A 20,155-nucleotide genomic window follows, 5' to 3' on the forward strand; every position below is an offset into this window, starting at 1 on the left:
TTATTTTAAATTCATTTTTCTTTTTGGTGTTAAATCTGAGATTTGTTATGCAGTTTGCAGTTGACAAATCTCAATCTGTACTAGCCACATTTCTAGTGTTTAGTAGTGGGGAATTCCCTGGTGGTCCAGTGGTTAGGACTCTGCACTTCCACTGCAGAGGACATGTGTTCGATCCCTGGTCAGGGAACTAAGATCCCGAATGCCATGTGGCAAAAAAAAAAAAAAAAATCAAGTGTTCAGTAGTGGCATGTGGCTGGTGGCCACCATAGTGGAGTGCAGGCTTAGAGCGTGCCTCGAGCCTGCAGGATCTTTGATGTTAGATCCAGACATCTTGGTTCCCACCCTTGATTCTTCTGACACCTTGACATAGGAGTCCTTGTTCTTCTATGAGTATGGAGACATAGTCCCAATTCCCACGGGTCAGAAGAATTGCGTGTCTATTGCAGGGTATCTGTTGCAGGCTCTGTGAAGTCCAGCTGCACAATAACTTCCACCGGCAACACGCTCCTTAAGTGCCTCTTGCTGAGCTGCCAGTGACCTCCTGGCTGCTAAACCAGCTGTTTCCAGGGATACTTTCCCTGGCTTCTCTGCTACATCTGCCGCCGCTGGCCTTTCTCCTTGACTCATCTGTCCCCAGTTGCTTCCTATCTCTCTGATCGATCCTTCTATCTTCTCCGTGATTCGGCACTCTCCATCCTTCCCTTCCATGTTGATGGTCTCCTGGGTGCTGCCCTTGGTCCTCTTACCTCTCACTCTACATGCAGGGAGACCTGGGTAATCTATCTTCACTTGTATCATCTTTATTTACCAGGATCTTAAGTCTCTATCTCCAGCTCTAAACCCTTCTGAGCTCCGGACTTAAATATCTATCCAATTGTCTACTGGAGTTCTCTCCTTTGAACGATCCCAAAGACATTGGGAATTCAACAAGACAAAACAGCACGAATCATCTTTTCCCTCAATGTATGATTTCTCCATTTGTATTATTAATTTGGTGAATGGCATCACTGGTTATCTGGTCATTGAAACCAGAAACGTGGGATCAACAGGACTCCTTCTGTTCAATTCCCATATCTGATTATCAAGTCCCATTAATTCTGCATCCTGAAGAATTCTGCTTCTTTTCCTCTTGACACTACTTAAGTTCAGTGCTCACTGTTTTTTTTTTTTTTTGGCTGGGGGACCTTGCCATGCGGTTTGCAGGATCTTAGTTCTCTGACCAGGGATTGAACCCGGGCCAGGGAAAGTGCCAAGTCCTAACCATTGGACTGCCAGAGAATTCCCTAGTTCAGGGCTCACTTTCCTGGCCTGGGTTATTACAGTGGGTTCCTAACTGGTTTCTTTGGACTTTCATGGTCCGGCAATAGCGTGTAAGCTCCTTGAGGGCAGGCATTCCTATCTGTTCATGCAGATTCCCAGTGCCTAAGACAGCACCTGGCACACAGTGGGCATTCAGTGAGTATTTGTTGAGGAAATGTATGAGTAGAGGTCTGTTATCCGTCGTTCCAGCCTCACTTCCCACATCGCGTCCAATCCTCATTCGGCAGCCCTGAGTGTTGAGATTTCTGAGTGAATTAGGTCTTTGCCGTCTTGTCCCGTCTGCCTGCACACTCTGGGCTCCCGTGTACACACTGTTGAAGACTCAGCCCCCATATCATCACCCACAGGAAGCTTTGTCTTCCGAGTCTTGGTTAATTAAGTACCTGTTCTCTGTGGTCCCACAGCATACTGTGCATATCTCTAAAGGAGCGCTTACCTTGTTTTCTTCTATTTGTTAGTTTATGTTGACTGTGAGCTCTTTGAGGGCAGGGCTTTTGACTGTTCCATCTCTAGTCCCAGCAATTGACCCATAAAGAACACTCCATAAAGTTTTTTTGAATGAACGCATGAAATGTCTTTTTTTCCTGTAAAGATTTTATTTTTTAATTTTTTAAAATGTAGAGTATTTTGCCATTCTTTTTCTTTTTTTAAATTAGTTTTTATTGGAGTATGGTTGCTTGCATGGAATCTCTGTATCCTAACTGACGTCACATCTTGTTCTTTCAGGCCACACAGGGCACTTCAAAGGTACTGGTAATGTTTTTAAAGCTGGTTAGTAAGTCCAATAATGTGCACTTTATTATTCCTTATCCCTTGTGTATGGACATATATATCTTCTTTTGTATGTATGGAGTATTTTATTAAAATAACTTAAAAAATTACTTTTGGAGGACTGGTCCTATGAGCCAGTTTCTGTACTGGACTTCAGGGACAAGAGATGTACAAACACAGAACCTACCCTCAAGCTGTTTATAGTCGAGAGAGAAGAAAAACTTGTGATCATGATATAGTGAGTTTTTACAAAGTGCTATGTGTAGTATCACAGAGGATAATGGAGGAAATCACGAAAGGCTTCACGGAGGAGCTATCTTTTGAGCTGAGGCAAAAGCATGTGTTCAGAGGCATGCAAGAGCAGTGCCTATTTCTGTGGAGCGGTTGTGTAAAACTGGACTCCAGGGTTCCTTAGGGTAGGATGGGGAATGGAAAGGCAAGTTGGTGAAGACCCTGACGGGCACACTGAACGATCTGCACATCGCATTCCTGTAGGTAATAGGCAGCCATTGTGGTTCTGTAAGTGGGGAGTGATGTTTGGATTCATTCATCTCTCACCAAATACTGACACCTGAGTTCCTATCTGCTGCTACTTGGTCTAAGCCCATTCAGGTCCATCACTTTCTGCAAGAATACTGGGAAGCAGAGGGAGAGAGACAATCCCTTACAGGAGGGATACAGTAGGAAGGCTGAGTTGCCAAATACCGCATGGTGAGTAGGAGAAAGAACTCCAGTTGGAACCCAGTTGTCTTCCCTCCCTGCCCATGCAGTCAGTTACTCTCCCCTGAGCTCCCTGTGTTGGGGCCATGCACTGGACCCTGGGGTAGACAAATCGTAAGTGACGAAGAGAAATGTCTCTACATTTCTGGGGAACTCCTAGTCTGAAGGTGCCGACTGCACACTTGAAGACATATGAAGGGCAGAGAAAGGAGGGACTGGAAACTCTAGATACCCAGGTTAAGGGGTCCAATGAGGGACTGGGGGACTTCGTGGAGGAGGGGAGTAGGGAACAAGTTCGGGAAAGTGAGGCAGAACTGGGCTGGGGGGAAAGGAAATAGGTGAAAATGACCCATGCCGTTTTGGAGGTGGGAAAGAACAAAACTTGTGCTGCAGTCGTCGTAAGTGCTTTTAGTCTGGCAGTGTCTGTGTCAATGGCCTTGTGCAGCTACCCATGTGGCTCCTGCCGGTGTGTGTGTGCGGCTTTGCAAGGGCTGTGGGATGGCAGTAAAGGCCCTGGGTCCCTTTTTCTGTCACCCTTCCTCCTCTTCTGCACTGGGGGGGGCACCCTTCTAGAAGCAGGATGTCTGGGTTCCAGGTTCTTCCCTCCCCAACCTCCCCCAGACATAAATCACAAGCGATTTCATTAAATGCACCTCCTGCTGGGGATGTTGGCTCATAATTCCTCTCTGATTAACCCCCACAACCCCGGCAAGTTTACAGGCCAAGAGAGGGAGGGGATAAGGGGGAGGGAAGAAGGAGGGATGGGGGAATCCCAGGCCGGTGATGGATGCCTCTGTCAGCCCGGCTCGTATTTATTAATAGTCTTAATACGGGAAGCAATAAAGGAAGAGAGGGATTCTATTAATTAAATCATTGTTATAATTAACTTTCATTAAAGTAGGATCAATAAAGAGGAGTTGAGATGGAGAGAGGAGAGATCCATTATCTCTAATTTCCTTGGAAGGGATTCAGGGAACGAGATGGGGTTGCTAGGAGACAGCAACGTGAGGGAAGAAGGAAGGATGTAAGATGTCACCCAGGTGGGGTTGGAAGGGGGGCGGGCAGGAGGGTTTCAGGTGGATGGAGAGAGGGGATGGTGGGGGTGGCCCACCCACAGGCCCTGAAGGGAATGGGGGTGGCTGATAAGAGAGCTATTGGGATGGAAACCAGGGGGCTGTAGGCACAGTTAATGTCAGGCATTGCTGAGCACGTGGGTCCTTAATACATGCTTTGTGATGCTGTGTGTGTGTCTGCCTAGCCTGTGAAGCTGGTTAGAGTGGATGAATGTGTTTTTGTGATTGTGGAGTCTGTGTGTGCATATGGGTGTGTGAGGATGGCAACAGAGGGAGAGAGGGAGGCAGGGCTGGGAGGAATTCAAATAATCTCTAGAGGTAGGAGGTTTAGGATATTTTTTACGAAGCGGATACTCAAAGGTGTGCACTCTTCACAGGAGTGATGCCTGTCCTTTGGCTCAAAGTACAGTGAAGGCTGCTTTGGGGAGTGAAGGTCTCAGCGGCGGAAACCTCCCCCCACTCCCACGGCACTCACCTTGGCCCATCCGAAGTCCCTCACTGCCCCACCCCTGGGACTAAACCCTTCCCTCCCCCTCAGTTTGCTCCCTCCTGCACTGCAGTGTTCCCCAAGCCAGACCCCACCTGAGACAAAGTTTCCTCCCTCCTCTCTTCCCACTGGTGGCCAGCACACCAGGGAGGGGCAAGATGGGAAAATACCAACAGCCTCCTCCCCAAGGCAGCGGGGGTGGGGTGAGGGGGTCCCTTCCTCCCTCCCTCTTTCCTCCACTAAGGTCTAAGCGCCAGAGGTCTTGACCTTCTCTGATCCAGCCACACCTCATGATAAGAACACATTTTATTAGAATAGTTATACATATCATATAAATATATTTGTCCAGCTACAGGTAGGGAGAGGGATATGGCAGGGGGGAAGCTCTTATTGCTGAGGGGGGACCTGGAGAGGGAGGGAGGGCTGGCAAGTGGGGACACCTGGGACCATTTGTTCTCCCATCCCTCACAGAAGGCACAAACGCATCATTTCTTTCCATGTGAGGACCCTGGGGGGTGGTGGTAGGGAGGGACAGGAGATAGAGTACAGAAAACCTCAAAAATACAAAAGAAACATCCAAACTTAATATCTAATGGTATAGAAAAGGCTGGCCTGGGGTATGGAAAGGCAGTGGGGCAAAAGAAGGAGGAACCAGGGAAGTTCAGAACTGGTAGAGACCTAAAGAGGTCATGATGTCAATCCAGGTCCCAGGGAAGACTCAGGTAAACAAACACACACCCCAAACAAGAGAGGGTGGGGTGCCCCAGGAATTGGCTTCGGGGCACCAGAGAGTGTGAGTGTGTGAGTGTGTGTGTGTGTGTGTGTGTGGTGGTGGTGGTGGTGGTGGTGTAGTGGCTGGTGTGAGTGACACAAGCAACCAGCGCCAGGAGGGGGTAATGATTCCCCCTGGAGACGGCCTCCTCCATCCAGGTTCCTCCAAACCACTTTCAGGGAGTAAATTCAGCCACTGCTTCCAAGAAGGAACCCCTGCCTGGACAGAAGAGCCAGGTAGCAGAGGATGAAGCTGGAGAGCTTGGGATGAAATCACACAGGAGCAGGTCTCAGGCAACAGAATATCATGGAGCTGAGTGTGTTGGAAAAGAGGCATGAAACCCAAGTGTACGTCTATGCATGAGTGTGTGCATGTGTGTAAGTGTGTATTCGTGTGTGTACTGGGGGTGCGGGGGTGGGATCATTCAAAGGTGAAGGGGTCCTGGGTGCTGAAAAAGAAGTGTCCATCCACGTGGTCCTCCAGGGCATCCTTATCACTCTCGGCTGGGAAGCGTTCCTTACAAATGGGACACTCCTTCCATGGGGGGGTGGTAGGGCCCCCAGTGCTGGCCTCTGACAAGGGACCCGCCGCAAAGCCACTAAAGAGAGACAGGAGAAAGGAGGTCGGTGCGCTCCACTGCCTTCCTGGCTTTTGGACCTCTGGGAGAGGGACCCACACATGTGGGCTCCCAGATGACCCTGTTCCTAATGCAGCGCCCTGGCAGTTCCCTCTGCTAGCCTCTCATAGTATCCCTCTCCCCACAATACTGGAAGGCTTAGTTTCCCAGCTCCCCACGCCCTCTTTTCTTTAGTCCCTGCTGGTTTCTCTAGTACAGAGCCCATCCCCCAACCTCCTGCTCTCCTCCCTCCATCTCCGTCTGCTGCCTAATGAGGCTGAAAATGAGTGTGACATCGTCCTTCATCTTCCTGCTCCAGCCTGGAAGGATGACAGCATCACCCGCTCCCTGCCCTGAGTCCATCTCACATCCAGGCAAAGCGGGGGGCTGGATGATAAGATCTCTCTTCCCCCCTGCCTCCCCCTCTTGAACTGTGGAAGAAAAGGGAAGGTAGCGGGCAATCTGATACTTGAATTCCCCACCCAAAGCGTCCCCCAGGGAAGTCAGGGAAGAGGGATAGCATCTAAGGGACGACCAGATGGATGCTGGACCCCAGTCTTCTTTCTGTTCCTGTCCCAAGGGGCCTTGGTCTCCTCTTTTCAATCCCTGACAGAGCCTAGGTACTTACCTGGTGGTTGGGGAAGGGGTAGGGGCAGGAGAGAGGGGATGCAGGGCAATTTGGGCTCCACGGAAGATGGTGCTGCTAGAACAACACAGAAGCCAGTTAAAGGCAGGGCCTCTGAGTGCGCAGGTGCATTGATAGGCGCCGGTGATTTGGAGTGGTGGGTCGTTTTGTGTGTCAGTACAACTGTATCTCTTTTTCTTGGTTGGGGCCAAGAAGAGGGAGGTTGGGGGAAGGGCATGAGGACTGTTCACCTGGATGCCCTATCCATGGGCATCCTCCCACCTCCCTCCTGTCCTCCCCCTTTGGCCCTCACCTGGCCATGTCATAGAAGGCATTGCCCAGTTCCGGAAGTAGCAGGTTGGCCTCCTCACCACCACTCTGCACAGCTGCCATCAGGACTGACTTCTCATCTTCAGCCTCCTGGGCACCAAAGGGATAGGGGTGAGTTTTGGGGTAGTGTCCCCAGATGGGGGAGCAGCACACTGGGACAGGTAAGGGAAGTCTAGGCCGGGACTGTTAACAGAGTTGTAGTAAGAGTGGAGCAGGAGAAGTTTTTTTTTTGTTGTTTGTTTGTTTGTTGCGGTACGCGGGTCTCTCACTGTTGTGGCCTCTCCTGTTGCGGAGCACAGGCTCCGGACGGGCAGGCTCAGCGGCCATGGCTCACGGGCCCAGCCGCTCCGCGGCATGTGGGATCTTCCCGGACCGGGGCACGAACCCGTGTCCCCTGCATCGGCAGGCGGACTCTCAACCACTGCGCCACCAGGGAAGCCCAGGAGAAGTGTTTTGATGAGAGCTGGTGCACAGGAAGAGAACGGGTGTGGGGAGGAGCTGCTGGCAGCACAGAGGCTACTGGGTCAGACTGGTGTCCACTTGGTGGCCCTGAAGAGAGCCTGTGCCTGCCTGCTCTCCCCCAAGAGAAAAGAGAGCCCTGTATGGCTAAGACTCCTTGCTCTGGAGGCTGGGCCACTTGGGGTTGGTTCTACCTCTTGTCCCTGCCCCTGCCCCATCTCCCCTCCGTGCTCACAGAGTCAGAGCTACTGTCCTCAGCTGGTCCTGAGAGGTGGGGAGCGATGGGAGCCGGCTGGCTGATGACAACTAGGGGAGAAGCCTCTCGTGGCCCTGCGGCAGGGGAGGAGCCCAGGTCTCCACGCTCACACAGACCGTAGGGCGGGAGTCTCATGTCTTCTGGAGACTCATCCTCTGAGTCTGTCAGAGCCACTGGGCAGCCTGCAGGTGAGGGAGTGGGCGGAGAAGAAAGAAGAAGCATTGTTAGAGGGTCGGATCAGCTCTGGCTTCTCTGGATGAGGGATACAGTTAAGCTAATCAGGGGCCAGGGTCTGGGAAGGAAAAAGGCAAAACATAGAGGGCAGAGGCAGCTCCCAGAGGGGTCATGTGGAGCTTTCCCAACACAGGGAGGGAGAGCGGGGAAGAGGTGTCCCAGGACGGGGGGTGTACAGACGCAGCCCCGCAGCGGCCTCCTCGTCCTCTGTGGCAGGGTCCTCATTCCACTTCTCGTCTGCCACCTTCTCCAGGCGGGCCTCCAGCTTTCTCATGTACTCTAGCAGTTCCTGGAGGTGGGGAGGAAAGACATGTGAGAGGCTGGGAAGATGCGAACCATGCAGCCCTGCACAGCCTTCCCTTGCATCCAGGATGAACTCTGAGCGCTTCAGGATTAGACGATTTTGCCAAAGGGGGGGGCAGTTTAAGGCAGATCCTCCCCCCACAGCCCCCAGCCCTCTTTCACCCCTTCTTCCCCCAGCAACCCTCCCCTGTCCTGCCAAGGCAGCTAATAAGGGGAGCCATGGTCCCATTTTTAGCCTCGGGGCCCTCTTCACAGATGCCAGTTTCTAAGCCAAGAGGTGACGAGAAGATACCAAGTTTCCAGCCCTCAAGTCCCCCGCTGGGGCCTCCAGGGGGCTGGGTTATGGCTTCTCACCTGCTTCTCCTCCTGGAGCTGCTCCTTTTCCTTCTGGAGCACACGCAGGGCTGACCGCAGCTCCACCAGCTCCCGCCTACTCTCTGACAACTGCACCTGAGCAGAAAGGGCCAGAGGGAATCTGGAGCCTAGAAGGTACCTCCCAGAACCTGGGCTCTGACCTGGATGCAACAATCTAGAACCACGACTCTCCGTGCCTTCGCTCCTCTCTTGCCCTGACACACAGGAGGCCCCAACACTCTGCTTCCACGAGTCCCTTGTCTTGGCTGCAGGAGACTCACCTGAGTCCTAGTCTCTGTCTCCCAAGTGGGGACCAGAGGATGACTGCCTCTGGGCTGGGGTGCAGAGGGCTCGGTCATAGCAGGGGGCACTCTAGAATTCTCCTAAGTCATCCCTACTGGGCCCAGAATGTGTGCCGAGAGCAGAAAGGGACATGGCATGCTTCGAACCAACGAGGGCTGGGGGGCGTGCAAGTGGGAAGTGAGTGCCTAGAACTTCTGAGCCCACAGCCAAGACAGAGGGAAGGGGCACTGATGCCTCAGGAGGCCCGGGCCCGGGACTCTCGGGTGGCCGGGCGCCTCACCAGGCTAGAGTCTTTTTCCTGGGCCAGTTCAGTCTTGAACACTTGGTTCTGGGTCTTCTCCTCTTGTACTGCCTTTTCCAGTCGAAGTATCTCTGCACTCAGCTTTAGGATCTTGTCCTTCTCGGCCTGGGAGACGCCGAAAAGGAAAACGGGAGGGTAAAGGAAATGGGATGCCACTGGCAACAGCACCATTCCTCACTGTGTCTCTTCTTTATTTAACTGAGTATTTTGGAGTGATTTCCCCTTCTTGCTTTCCTCATCCCCTGTATCCCCAAATGGAGGAAGGTCCCTGACAGCGTGGCGCCTTGCTGATCAGGGACGGGTATCACGGCAGGGCCGGCGCCTAGGACGGTAAATGTTTCTGAATCAAGATGGTAACCAAGACAGGTGCTACGGAGATCAGGATCTAGACACTCTGCTCAGGGAGGGGCCACACCTGGACAGCGACTGTACCTCCCTCACAGCCCCTCCCCACCCATAAGTCCTCTAAGGTTCTCACCCCCGTCTCTCTCCTCCCAGGGGATCTGACCACACAGAGGTGCGGGCAGTAGCAGCCAGGAGCCTGCAGGTCCCCCCATCCCTCTACCTCCACACTCTGCAGCAGCCCCGCCCGCTCCTTGCTCCACTGGCTTTTTTCCTCCTTCAAGTGCAGACTGAGCTCAGCCAGCCTGCCGTTGACTCCAGCCACTTCCAGGCGGCTGCGGTGCAGCTCGGCTATGGTGCGGTCCCTGGCTCCCGCTGCGCTGGCCAGCTCCTCCCCAAGAAGGGCGGCTTTCTGCTGGCTCGAGGCTGCAAGCTCCTGGGCCCCTCGAAGCTGCTCCTTCAGGGGCTCCAGCTCAGCCTCAGGAGAAAGGAGGAGATGGAATCAGGGCTCCCAGGGAGTCATTTGTGAGCCCGGAAGGTAACTAGGCTCCCTCCACTCCCCCACCGCATCAGGACTCAGGATTGGGTTGTTTAATCTTGAGCCATGTCTTTCTCCCGTACTTGTCTACAACCAGCCCTGGAACATTTTCCACTCCCTGTTGCCTAGGGGCTTCACTCACCACCCGCTGCTGGGCCTGGCCGAGGGTGTCCTTCATCTGGGCCATCTTGTCCTTCAGTCGCTGGGCCTGAGCACTCTGCTCCTCCTGCCGGCCCCTGGCCTCCTGCAGCTCCAAATTCAAGCGACAGTTCTCCTGCTGTGCCACCTGGAGCTCAGCCTGATGGCAGTAGAGAGCAGGTAAGGAAAGGGGACACATATTTGGGGTGGCCATGGAGGTGGGCCTCTGTGATGAGAGAAGCCAAGGTTCCACTCCTCAGATTGAACACAAACTCAAGCATTCAACCCTGGCCAGCCCTTCCTGGGTTCTCAGTGCAAAGCGTCTCAATCCTGAGCAACCCGTCTCCAGTGGCACGGCCTGGGGTCTTCCCCTGCCCCATGTCTGCTTCCCCGCTCTTCCTTTTCGATCAAAACTCAATCTGGATGTCCTGCAGGCCTCTCACACTCGGCGTATTCTACCTCCCACTCCACCCCCGTCCTTGCCACTCTTGTTTCTGTCCATGGCACTAACTACTTCTCAAGTCACTTGGGCTGGATACCTCAGTGCCACGCGTGGTTCTGTTCTCTCCCTAGTGGCCCACAGGATGGACGCTTCTCCATCCTCCATCTTGTTCACAGCCATTTTCTCTTTTCTACTGTTACCACGACCACATTAGCTCAGGCTCTGGTCATTTCTTGCTTGGACTACTGAATAATCTCACAACTAGCTCATTTTCCACAAGGCAATCAGATTAATAATCTTTTTTTCTTTTTTCCCCCCAGCCATGCCACGTGGCTTGTGCAATCTTAGTTCCCCGACCAGGGACTGAACCCAGGCCCTCAGCAGTGAAAGTGCAGAGTCCTAACCACTGGACTGCACTGGACCGGAATTCCCAGATTAATCTTCTTTAAGAACATTCTTTAAGTATGTGTCCTCCACTTGAAAATCATCAATGCCTCTCACTGCTTACAGAATAAAGACTAAACTCAAGAACCTCTATAATCTGACCTAGGCCTTACCTCAAACTCTTTACCCACGCATTCAGCTGCTCTGAGTGTTCTGGACTCTAAGCCTTTGCTCATGTATTTTTGGGTTTTTTTTAGAATTTATTTATTTTTTATTTATGTATTTACTTATGTGTTTATTTATTCATTTATGGCTGCATTGGGTCTTCGTTGCTGCGTGTGGGCTTTCTCTACTTGCAGTGAGCGGGGGCTACTCTTCGTTGTGGTGCGCGGGCTTCTCATTGCGGTGGCTTCTCTCGTTGCAGAGCACGGGCTCTAGGCGCTCGGGCTTCAGTAGCTGTGGCACGAGGGCTCAGTAGTTGTGGCTTGCGGGCTCTAGAGCGCAGGCTCAGTAGTTGTGGCACACGGGCTGAGGTGCTCCGCGGCACGTGGGATCCTCCCGGACCAGGTCTCAAACCTGTGTCCTCTGCATTGGCAGGCGGATTCTTAACCACTGCGCCACCAGGGAAGGCCCTCATGTGTTCCTCTCTTCCTAGAATGGCCTCCCTCTCATCTCTGTCCACTCAAATTCTACCTACTCTTCACTGCTGAGCAAATGGTTTTCAGACCATCTCCCATAGAAGCCTAGGGTTCTGATGAAGCCATTTAGAAGCTGAAATATTTGATTTCAACTTCTTCCAAATTATGAAAAATTATGTTGAAAAACAATGCACAAACTCACAAGTTAGCACACTGGAGATCATCAAGCACTGATATGTGCTTCCAGGTTAATTCATTTTTGTGCAAAGCTCAGAATAAAGTTTCAATTGTATTTTCTATTGACGTGGAGAGCAAACTGAGATCGCAAGGTAGAAGCTTAAAAGTTATCATTTGCACCTGCTTGTGTGTGAGACTCAAGGTGTTCTCAATACTGTACAACCATGACACAATACAGAAACATATTAGCTGCTGAGGCTGACAAGACGGTCATCCATAACCTCCAATTTCCAAGTCTGGTATCCATCAAAATTATCTGATTGCTTTCATTGCTTTATAAGTAAATGTTATACATTTGAATTTATAAAAGTAAATTTATAGTAAAGCACTGGATGGATAATTGAGAAAGCAAACCAACTCTGAGCCCTTACCTCGCTTTGCTCCTTGTCTGCCTGCACTTCCTTCAGCTGCCCGAGGAGCTTCTCTTGTTCCCGAGTCAGGGCCTTCACCGTGTCTCTAACCCTGTGAGGGGTGGATGCAATGTCAGAAGGCCGACTGGTCACCAGAGAAGGAACAAAGACTCAGACTCCTGTTTTGAGCCCTTCTGCTGGGGCTCCTCTAGCCCAGACCTCTACTTCTCTCTGGGATGCCCAAATCCCCAAACCAAGACGATCCAGTTCTAAGCCCCAAGTACCCAAGATTCCTAGTTTTAGAGCAGAATATAGAAATAAACAGTTGTTCTTTTCTCCTTATGTATCACTTTAAGGGATGTTCTGCTAATGGCTTCCCAGTTGTTTGCAATAAATCAAGAGACCGGAATTCAGTCTTTTCTAGACAAGGGGCAGTCATAATTGACGATAAACTTTTGATCTAGGTCAGAAGTCGGCAGATGTTATCTGTAAAGGGCCTGACAGTAAATATTTTAGGCTCTGCAGGCCATGTGGACTTCTGGGGCAACCTCTCAACGCTGCCACTGGAGTGTGGAAGCAGCCATGGACAATATGTAAATGAATGAGTATGGCCGTTCCAGTAAAACTTTATTTATGAACACTGGAATCTGAATTTCATATGATTTTCACATGTCACAAAATATTACTCTTCTTTTGTTTTTCAACCATTAAAAATTGTCAAAACCATTCTTCCCTTGTGGGCTGTACAAAACCACGTGCGTGGCAGGCTGGATTTGGCATGTGGGTCATAGTTTGCTGAACCCTGGTCTACACAGTCCCTGATCTTTTCCAGATGCTCGGTTTGATCCCAATTTTTCTATTCCATGATTTAGAACCTAGACATTTAGTATCTCCCTAGGGCAAGACTAACATATCCTGGACTGAAGAAGCCTTAGTGATCAACTCACTTTTTACTCTGGGTCTTGGATAGCATGCCTCTTTCCTTTAAAGAGTTTTTCTGAAAATATCAAATCTACCACTACTGAATGAAAGAAACTTAATTATGTCATTTGATGAAAGAAGTGTTTCTCCTGGTGAAAATCTGAAGGACAGGCATGGGAGGTGGTCAATATTCGTGCCATTTGGTAGAAAGAATAGTTGTCTGGCAGAAGAAAGAAATTTATTCTATGTGGCTCCAGAGGTCTAAGCCAGGACCAAGGAATGAAAGTTACAGGAGGGTAAATACAACACAAGAGATACAAAAATGACAGCTGTCTGATATTGAAAGAGGCTGCCTTCTTTCCTCACATACCCTCTTAAATACTTTACATTCCTCCCAATGCTAAGATTCTATGATTTGTACCTTCTTTTCAGGGCAGAGATCCCATAACATTTCTGGACCACTGGTTCTAACATTTCCTAATAGTGAGAACAGAGTCTAATCTTATGCTTTGCTGGGGTAAAATCTGAAATCCATCCTCTCTTATCTTGCCTGGACCGTCCTATCCATTCTCTTCCTCCAAATCCTCCACTCCTAGCTCTTGCTTTGCCTTTGCTGCACAATAAATGGTAATGATGATTATTTCCGAAGGTGAGGAATACAGAATAGGTTAGGAAAGATGGAAGCGAGCTTGGCAGAAAAATTACCCCCAATAATTGGAATACCCTGAGTGAGGTTGAGAAGGGAAAGAGAAACCATGTGAGATGGAGAGCAGGTCTTGCCTACCTGACACGGGAGGCTGGGGTTCAAGGGTCACAGGAAGCAAAGGGAAGTAATGGGGGTAGAGGGGTCCCCTCACCTGTCCAGCTCCACCTCTTTCGTCAGCACCTTCTCACTGATAGTCTGGATGTCATCTTCCAGCTCCAGGATGCGGGCCACGTGGTCTCCCTGTTGCCGGCTCAGGATGTCCCTCTCTTCCGTGAGCTCCCCGTGGGACCGGGAAAGCCCCTGGAATTAAGGTTCCCCAAGAAGAAGAGGGAAGCTGAGATGCATCTCTCAAAGAGTGCAGTAAAGGCTTAGGAGAACTCCTAAGTTTGACTATCCACCCTTCTACCCGGTCACCTTCCTTGAAGAAGAAACTGTAAGGGAACATCCCCTTCCCGGTGAAGACAGCCACCTCCACCCTAACTCAGCACTCCTGTGTTCAGAGAACTGAGTCTCACTACACATTTGGGACGTGTTTCCCATCATATCCAGTTTAACACTACTTGTGACCGCCTAAACCTATATCTTAGATGCCAGCACCATCTTAACAGCCCACTAACGTCTCCCCTTTACTGTCTTCACTGGGTTCAGATTTTGGACCCCAGGTGAGCAGGCAGTCCCCTCCCCCCAGCAACCCTGCTCCCACCTTGTACTGCTCCTCCAGTGCCACGTGCTCCTGCCTGGCGGACGCCAGAGCCGTCTCGAGCTCCTGTACTCGGCTCCTCAGCTCTGTCACCTGCCCCTCCAGCTGCAGCTTCAGCTGCATCAGGTCATTCCTCTCTTGCTGGCTCTCATCCAGCTGGTTCTACAGGGGACGGGATGAGAAGGGGAATCTGCCTGTGAAGCGCCCATTCCAAGGTCCCATCCCCACCGCTCTGCAGATGCATGTCAGGGCTGGGAAGTTACATCAGTACAGGCTATAAAGAGGCGAGTCAGGGGAGGCCTGGTGTGCTACTGAACCCTGCCCACCACCCATCAGACACACCAGCTCCTGGCACGCTGAACTGCCCACCCCTCTTATCTTTTCCCCGCTGAGGCCTGGTTCCTCCTTTGCCCAGCAATTGCAGGAACCCCTTGTCTGGCAGAAGTCTTTCTCAATCCACATGGACAAAGGGGATGGTTCCCCTAATTTTACCCTATCTGTTCTGGAGTCAGACAGATGTGGGTTTAAATCTCCAATACAATTTTTACTAGCTAGGTGACTTTGAACAAGTTACTTAACTTCTCTGAGTCTCTCTTCTCAACTGTAATGTGATCCCTTAGCCTGGGTTGTTTTAAGGTTTAAATGAGAACAATGAATGTAAAAACAGAACACGGGTAGGAGATCACCCACCTCTGACTTATGTAAGATATAAACATCTTCCTATTCTTGTATTGATTCCATATGTTTAGAGGGTTCCACAGGGCAGGAGTTTGTGTAAATCACAAACTACTCATTCCCACCTGCTGAGCTTTCCTCAGGCCTGTCCTCTTGTCTGGGGAATGTACTTCCTCCCCACCTAGTCCTGTCCTTCACCTTCCTCCAAGAAGTCTTCCTTGCTAACATCTGCCTCCACTCCCTAATTCTTCTCTATTTGGTCCAACAGAAAAATAATACAAGCTACATAAATAATTTAAAATTTTCTAGTAGACACTTAAGTAGTAAGCAGCAGATGGAATTCATTTATCTAACCCAGTCAATCCAAAATGTTATTTCAACATGTAATCAATGTAAACAATTACTGAGATCTTTTACATTGTGTGTGTGTGTGTGTGTGTGTGTGTGTTTTGGCTGTGCCACGCAGCTTGTGTGAACCCAGGTCCTCGGCAGTGAGAGTGTGGAGTCCTAACCAGTACACCGCCAGGGAGTTCCCTACATTCTTTTTTTAAATACTAAGTCTTCAAATCTGGTGTGTATTTTATCCATACAGAACACCTCAATTTAGACCACTCACATTTCAAGCGCTTAAGAGCCACATGTGGGTAGTGGCTGCACAGGCCTGGGGCCCTGCTGATCTGTTCTCACTCCTCACTTGCCGTGGAAGGGGGTCTCATCCTCCCCTTTCTTGCAGTGTTCCTTCCCTGCGTGGCCTCCCTCTACCCTTTGCATCTTCCTCTAGCGCCTAGGGAAGGCTCCTGGAGAAGGAAGCCTCAAAAAATTCTTAGGAAATCTTGAGTGATGTTGGCCTGTGGGTGGCTTGCTTTCCTACCCTATGTGTTCGTGTCTGTCTGTGTCAGATTGAGACTTTCCTGTAGGCAAGGCTTTGTATAACTCCCAGTGAGGTCTGCAGTTGAAGCTACAGCGAGGGGAGGGTGAAGTGGGAAGGGGCCCCTTGCAATGCTATCCTCCGGCACCCTCGCCCAGGAGCAGCTCTGTTGCTCTGCTCTCACCTGCAGCACAGTTGCCTTGGGAACAACCAGCAGGATGTCAGAGCCGCCGTCAGTCTCCTCCAGGGTCACCAGTTCATCCATGGGCCGTGGCTCTCGGAACTGGAAAGGGGGGCTCTGCCCACACACCCGGCCCTGGCGGTTCACGTACCGGAACTGGTAGAGCTGGGCTCCGGGTTTGGGCAGGTAGCTGGCTGTGGGAAGAAGTACAGACCCAGGACCCCAATATGATCCCAGGCCCTCAAGTGCTCAGCAGGTTCCCCCTCCCCTTGATGTGTCTTATTATCCATTGTCTTTGGCCCCAGCCCCTTGTTACCTTCTCTATAGACTGTTTTCTCTCCTCTCCACCTCCCACAGGCTATTTCTGATCTCTGGGATACTCTTCTCCCTCCTTTCTGCCTAGCCTTCTCTTTCCTCTCTTTCCCAAACCTACCCTCCTTAATAATAATAATAATAACAACAACAACAACAATGCTAGTTACCATTTTTTGAGTACCCATTACATACCAGGCACTTTGCTAACAGCTTTATCTGTATCGTTTAAAATTTTCATATTGTCCCTGTAAGCCAGGCATCCCCTTTTACTGTTAAGATAACAGACACAGAGAGGGTAAATAATTTGCCCAAGGTCAAACAGCCTGTAAGTAATTAGAGCTGAGATTTGAACCTGGGTCTTTCAAAATCTAATGACCATCTTCTTGTTAATATATGAAGCCACTTTTCCCTCTTCCCTACCCCCTAGTCCCACAAGAAGAGTTCCTCCTTTTTTGCTAAGAGGCAGGACTAGCTGCCCTTTTACAGTTCCTTTCTTGTCTGAATCCCTGATTCTTTGAAAATCCCATGATTCTGTATCTGCTGAGACCACTACCCTCTTCCAAACCTCCATCCCCTTGACTCCTCCCTCCCGGTTTTCCCTCTTCCCTTGTACCTTGGAACTGGACACTGGCATGGATGGGGGAACCATCAGTTACACTTTCAGGCACCGAAGACCACACAAACGTGTGGTAATCCCGGACACAGGCAGCCTCCACCTGTCAAAGCCCACGGTGGGAGAGGGGTATAGTGATGCAACTCCCAGCTCCGGAAGGTGGAAAAGGCTGAGGGATTGAACCAGGGGTGGGTAGGATGGTGTTGCAGTGGCAAGGATGCTGAGAGACAGGGAAAGTGGAGGGATGCTAGTGTGTCAGGAGACAGCAAGGCTAAGATGGGGAGATGGGCTTTGCTTACACACATGGCCTTGTCATCTGTGACATCGTTCTCCCTTCCTCTCTATCATCATGAGGTTAAGAATTCAGAAACCAAATCATTCCCCTTATTCCAGACAACCCATGGCCCGTAAGCCTGAGCCAAAAGGGGATCCAGGGATACCTTGAAGATGCCAATCCAGTCGCTGGCACTGGGCACAGTGCCTGGGGGGAGCGTGTAGTGACACTCCACCTTGGTGTTGGGGATGTAGGTCCGGGCCACATTCAGAAAGTTGACTCCACCCCGGGATGGTGCCCGGCTTAGCGATGATTCTTCCATTCTGGCCCTGAGATGGCTGCCCTCCTATGAAATGAAGATTGAATATCCTGAAGTCTCTCCCCCTCTGCCTCTCTGCCCCCCAACTCTGTCCCCACCCACAGCCCCTGCTCCTGGAGATGAAGGCGTATCTGGTTTCCAGCCCCTGAGGGTTTAGGACCCTCTAGAGGTATCAATCTTAGTCTCTAGGGCATAGGTCTGGCCTTCTGGGTCAGTACCCATCCTGGCTCACACTGTACCCTCTGAGTCACAGACTCTCCCTAGAGGTAAGAGCTCTCTAATTTCTGCTCCCTTTTCACAGCCCCATTGACCAAGCCTCAGTCTCCCAGGCTCAGCCTCCTGTAGTCCCTCCTTTTCCATCTCTTAATAGCCTTGACCATTCCAAATTCTTCAGCCTCCATCTCCCCACCTCATCCCCTACATCTTCTGGCTCTTGAATTCAACATCCAACTGAGGCGGGGGGCCCCCTCATTCTCAGCAGGCCTCCTTGCCCACTCCAGCTATACCCAGGAATGACTTAGGACACCTGAAAACAGCAACTCTCTCTGAAAGTAACGACTGAGTCTTTGGAGCTGGAATATGGCTGGGGGTACGAAGAGACCAATCTTCAAGCCCCTGAACTCTCACCCTCTCTCCCCGTCTCTCAGCTGTCTTCCGCCATGAGCAAAAAAAAAAAAAAAAAAAGCCCGCACTCTCATCCAAGAAACAAAGGGAAAGGGAGGATAAAAGGAAAGATAGGTTCTGTCCCTCACTCATTCCTCCAGGAAGTCAAGAATTCTGGAGGCGGCTGCTTCAAAGGGTGGAGTGAAACACTCAGCAGGAACGTGGTGCTGCGGGGAGATGGAATGTGGGGGCCTGGAGCCAGGAAAGCCCCACCCCCGGGTAGGGACAGCCTGGAAGTAAGGGGCCCTGGGAAGGGAAATGTACACATAATGTTGAGAGAAGGAGAAATGGTTCAAAAAGAACCTCATATTCTTCTCTTCAGGTCTTGCCAGGAGCAGGCCTAGAAACCTACTGGTTTGACGGTTCGTTAACCCATCGCTAGTATTCCCCTCCCCCCCATTTTCTCTGCTCCCCTTAGCCTCAATTCTAAGTGCCTGAACCCTTCCATCTGCTTGGATTGGTAGTTGGAGGCATGCTACAGGATGGGATTAAGACGAAGCGTTCCAAGTTAGGTGGGGAGAGTTCAATGGAAAATATGAGGCTAGGGTGAGGAAAGATAACAACAGTCAAGAGAACTCCTAAGCCCAGGGCTGTGAGATGGCCCTTGTCATCTCTCATCTCCAGCCCACTGAGCTTTGTCCTGTGTCAGTCACAGTAATGCACGTCCAATCAACCATGGCCACTAGTCATGTGCATGCCCCCAAACATCACAAACCCACACCAGGCTGAAGCCAGGTGGGTAGGGACTTTAAAAGAGGACAGAAAATCAGTAAAGAAGGGAAGGTGGGACAGCTCTACAAAAAGGAGCTACTTCTCCCTCCAAAATAGAGACTGAATTGACGACAAGAAGTTTCTCTGAATTTTCATCTCTCTGAAAAATCCCTAGTTAAAACTAGTCCATGTTTTTTTCCAAATACAATTCTTCTGGCTTTCTAAGAGGGGGTGAACTGTCCTCAAAGACATTGTCCTGGGGACCCCAACTATTCCCCACAAACAAAATTCAAAAAAGCTGGAAATATCCCCCACGCCTGAATGAGAGCTCTGGGCAACTAAGGTGTATATGTGTAGCCAGATTCAGGTGTTTGCATGGGGCGGGGAGGGGGGTGTCCCCATCCCCCCCACGCTGTAGGGCTCTAGAGTTCTTTGACACTCTACACCTTGGAAGCTTCCCCCGCGCCAAGGGATTCAGCGTGGTAAAGGCCTTTGGATTGGTGGCGGGGCGCGGGGGTTGGCGGTTTGGGGGATTAGGGGTAAGGGAAGGTTTGTGGGGTCAAGTCTTGCCCGGCCGAGAACGAGCCGACTTAAGCCTCCCTCACAACTCCCTTAGGCCTATCAAGCTTTATAGAGAAGGACTGAGAGGGAGGCGAGAACAGCCAGGGGGCAGCCCCTGATCAGGGCCCCCTTGAGACCAAGAACTCCCGAAACAGCGGGGTGGCTTCTCCAGTACGGAAAGTGTTAACACCCAAACGCTCCTGCTTCCCCCTTCTACGGTTCCCTTAGATTATCCTTTCACAGACTGGGAAGTGGGGGGATCCCCCATAAGATCGCCCCCAAATTAGGCCAAGTTTCTTACCCCACCGACGGATCAGCTGTCCCCTCACCTTTCACCAACAACAAAAACAGCACTCGGCTCCGAGAGAGGGAGGGAGAAGGGTGGGCGCGAGGGCTTCTGGGGTTTGTGGTTCCTCCGCGCGTTTTTTGCCAGTGAGATGGAGCATATCTGGGACTACATGTGCCAGGAGGCTGTGCGCAAGGAGGGCGGAGTAGAGGGCGGCTGTGGTAGCGGCGTCACCGCCGCATCCTGGGAGGCGTAGTTCTCACTTCCGCGGCAGCAAACGAGGGTGTGGCCAGCAAAGGACTTCACAGCCCAAGAGTCCTTGCGAGGGGGCAGGCTATATGAGTGGCGACTGCTGATTGGTACCGTGCG

At 51.1% G+C, this 20,155-nt stretch overlaps 1 protein-coding gene across 4 annotated transcripts; it reads right to left on the reverse strand.

Annotated features, from left to right (window-relative positions):
- Window positions 1–4,659: 4,659 nt before the first annotated feature.
- On the reverse strand, window positions 4,660–19,953 carry CALCOCO1 (calcium binding and coiled-coil domain 1). Of its 4 annotated transcripts, none has more exons than XM_067696788.1 (15): window positions 19,830–19,953; window positions 17,413–17,592; window positions 16,973–17,075; window positions 16,048–16,238; window positions 14,324–14,482; window positions 13,772–13,920; window positions 12,015–12,105; window positions 9,947–10,102; window positions 9,490–9,744; window positions 8,904–9,029; window positions 8,321–8,416; window positions 7,844–7,952; window positions 7,409–7,611; window positions 6,698–6,804; window positions 4,660–5,741 (listed from the first exon to the last, which is right to left on the reverse strand). In XM_067696788.1, exons 2-15 carry the CDS (start codon window positions 17,566–17,568, stop codon window positions 5,564–5,566), a joined length of 2,079 nt encoding a protein of 692 aa, XP_067552889.1. In that variant the 5' UTR covers window positions 17,569–17,592; window positions 19,830–19,953; the 3' UTR covers window positions 4,660–5,563. The 4 variants fall into 4 exon arrangements, with proteins under 4 accessions (XP_067552889.1, XP_067552888.1, XP_067552891.1 ...); XM_067696787.1 differs by having other exon boundaries at window positions 19,802–19,920; XM_067696789.1 differs by having other exon boundaries at window positions 5,645–6,459; window positions 19,802–19,920.
- Window positions 19,954–20,155: the final 202 nt, after the last annotated feature.

This window comes from Pseudorca crassidens, chromosome 11 (assembly GCF_039906515.1).
Source record: "Pseudorca crassidens isolate mPseCra1 chromosome 11, mPseCra1.hap1, whole genome shotgun sequence".
NCBI lineage: Eukaryota > Metazoa > Chordata > Mammalia > Artiodactyla > Delphinidae > Pseudorca > Pseudorca crassidens.

Bases quoted from the DNA above. Each gene is read 5' to 3' on its own strand.
- CALCOCO1 (XM_067696788.1), bottom strand. From the start codon at position 17,568: ATGGAAGAATCATCGCTAAGCCGGGCACCATCCCGGGGTGGAGTCAAC. The intron at 16,239-16,972 runs GTACAAGGGAAG...TTCTTCCCACAG, and splicing joins TGCCAGTGTCCAGTTCCAAG to CCAGCTACCTGCCCAAACCC. The intron at 14,483-16,047 runs GTGAGAGCAGAG...CGTCCCCTGTAG, and splicing joins CCAAGGCAACTGTGCTGCAG to AACCAGCTGGATGAGAGCCA.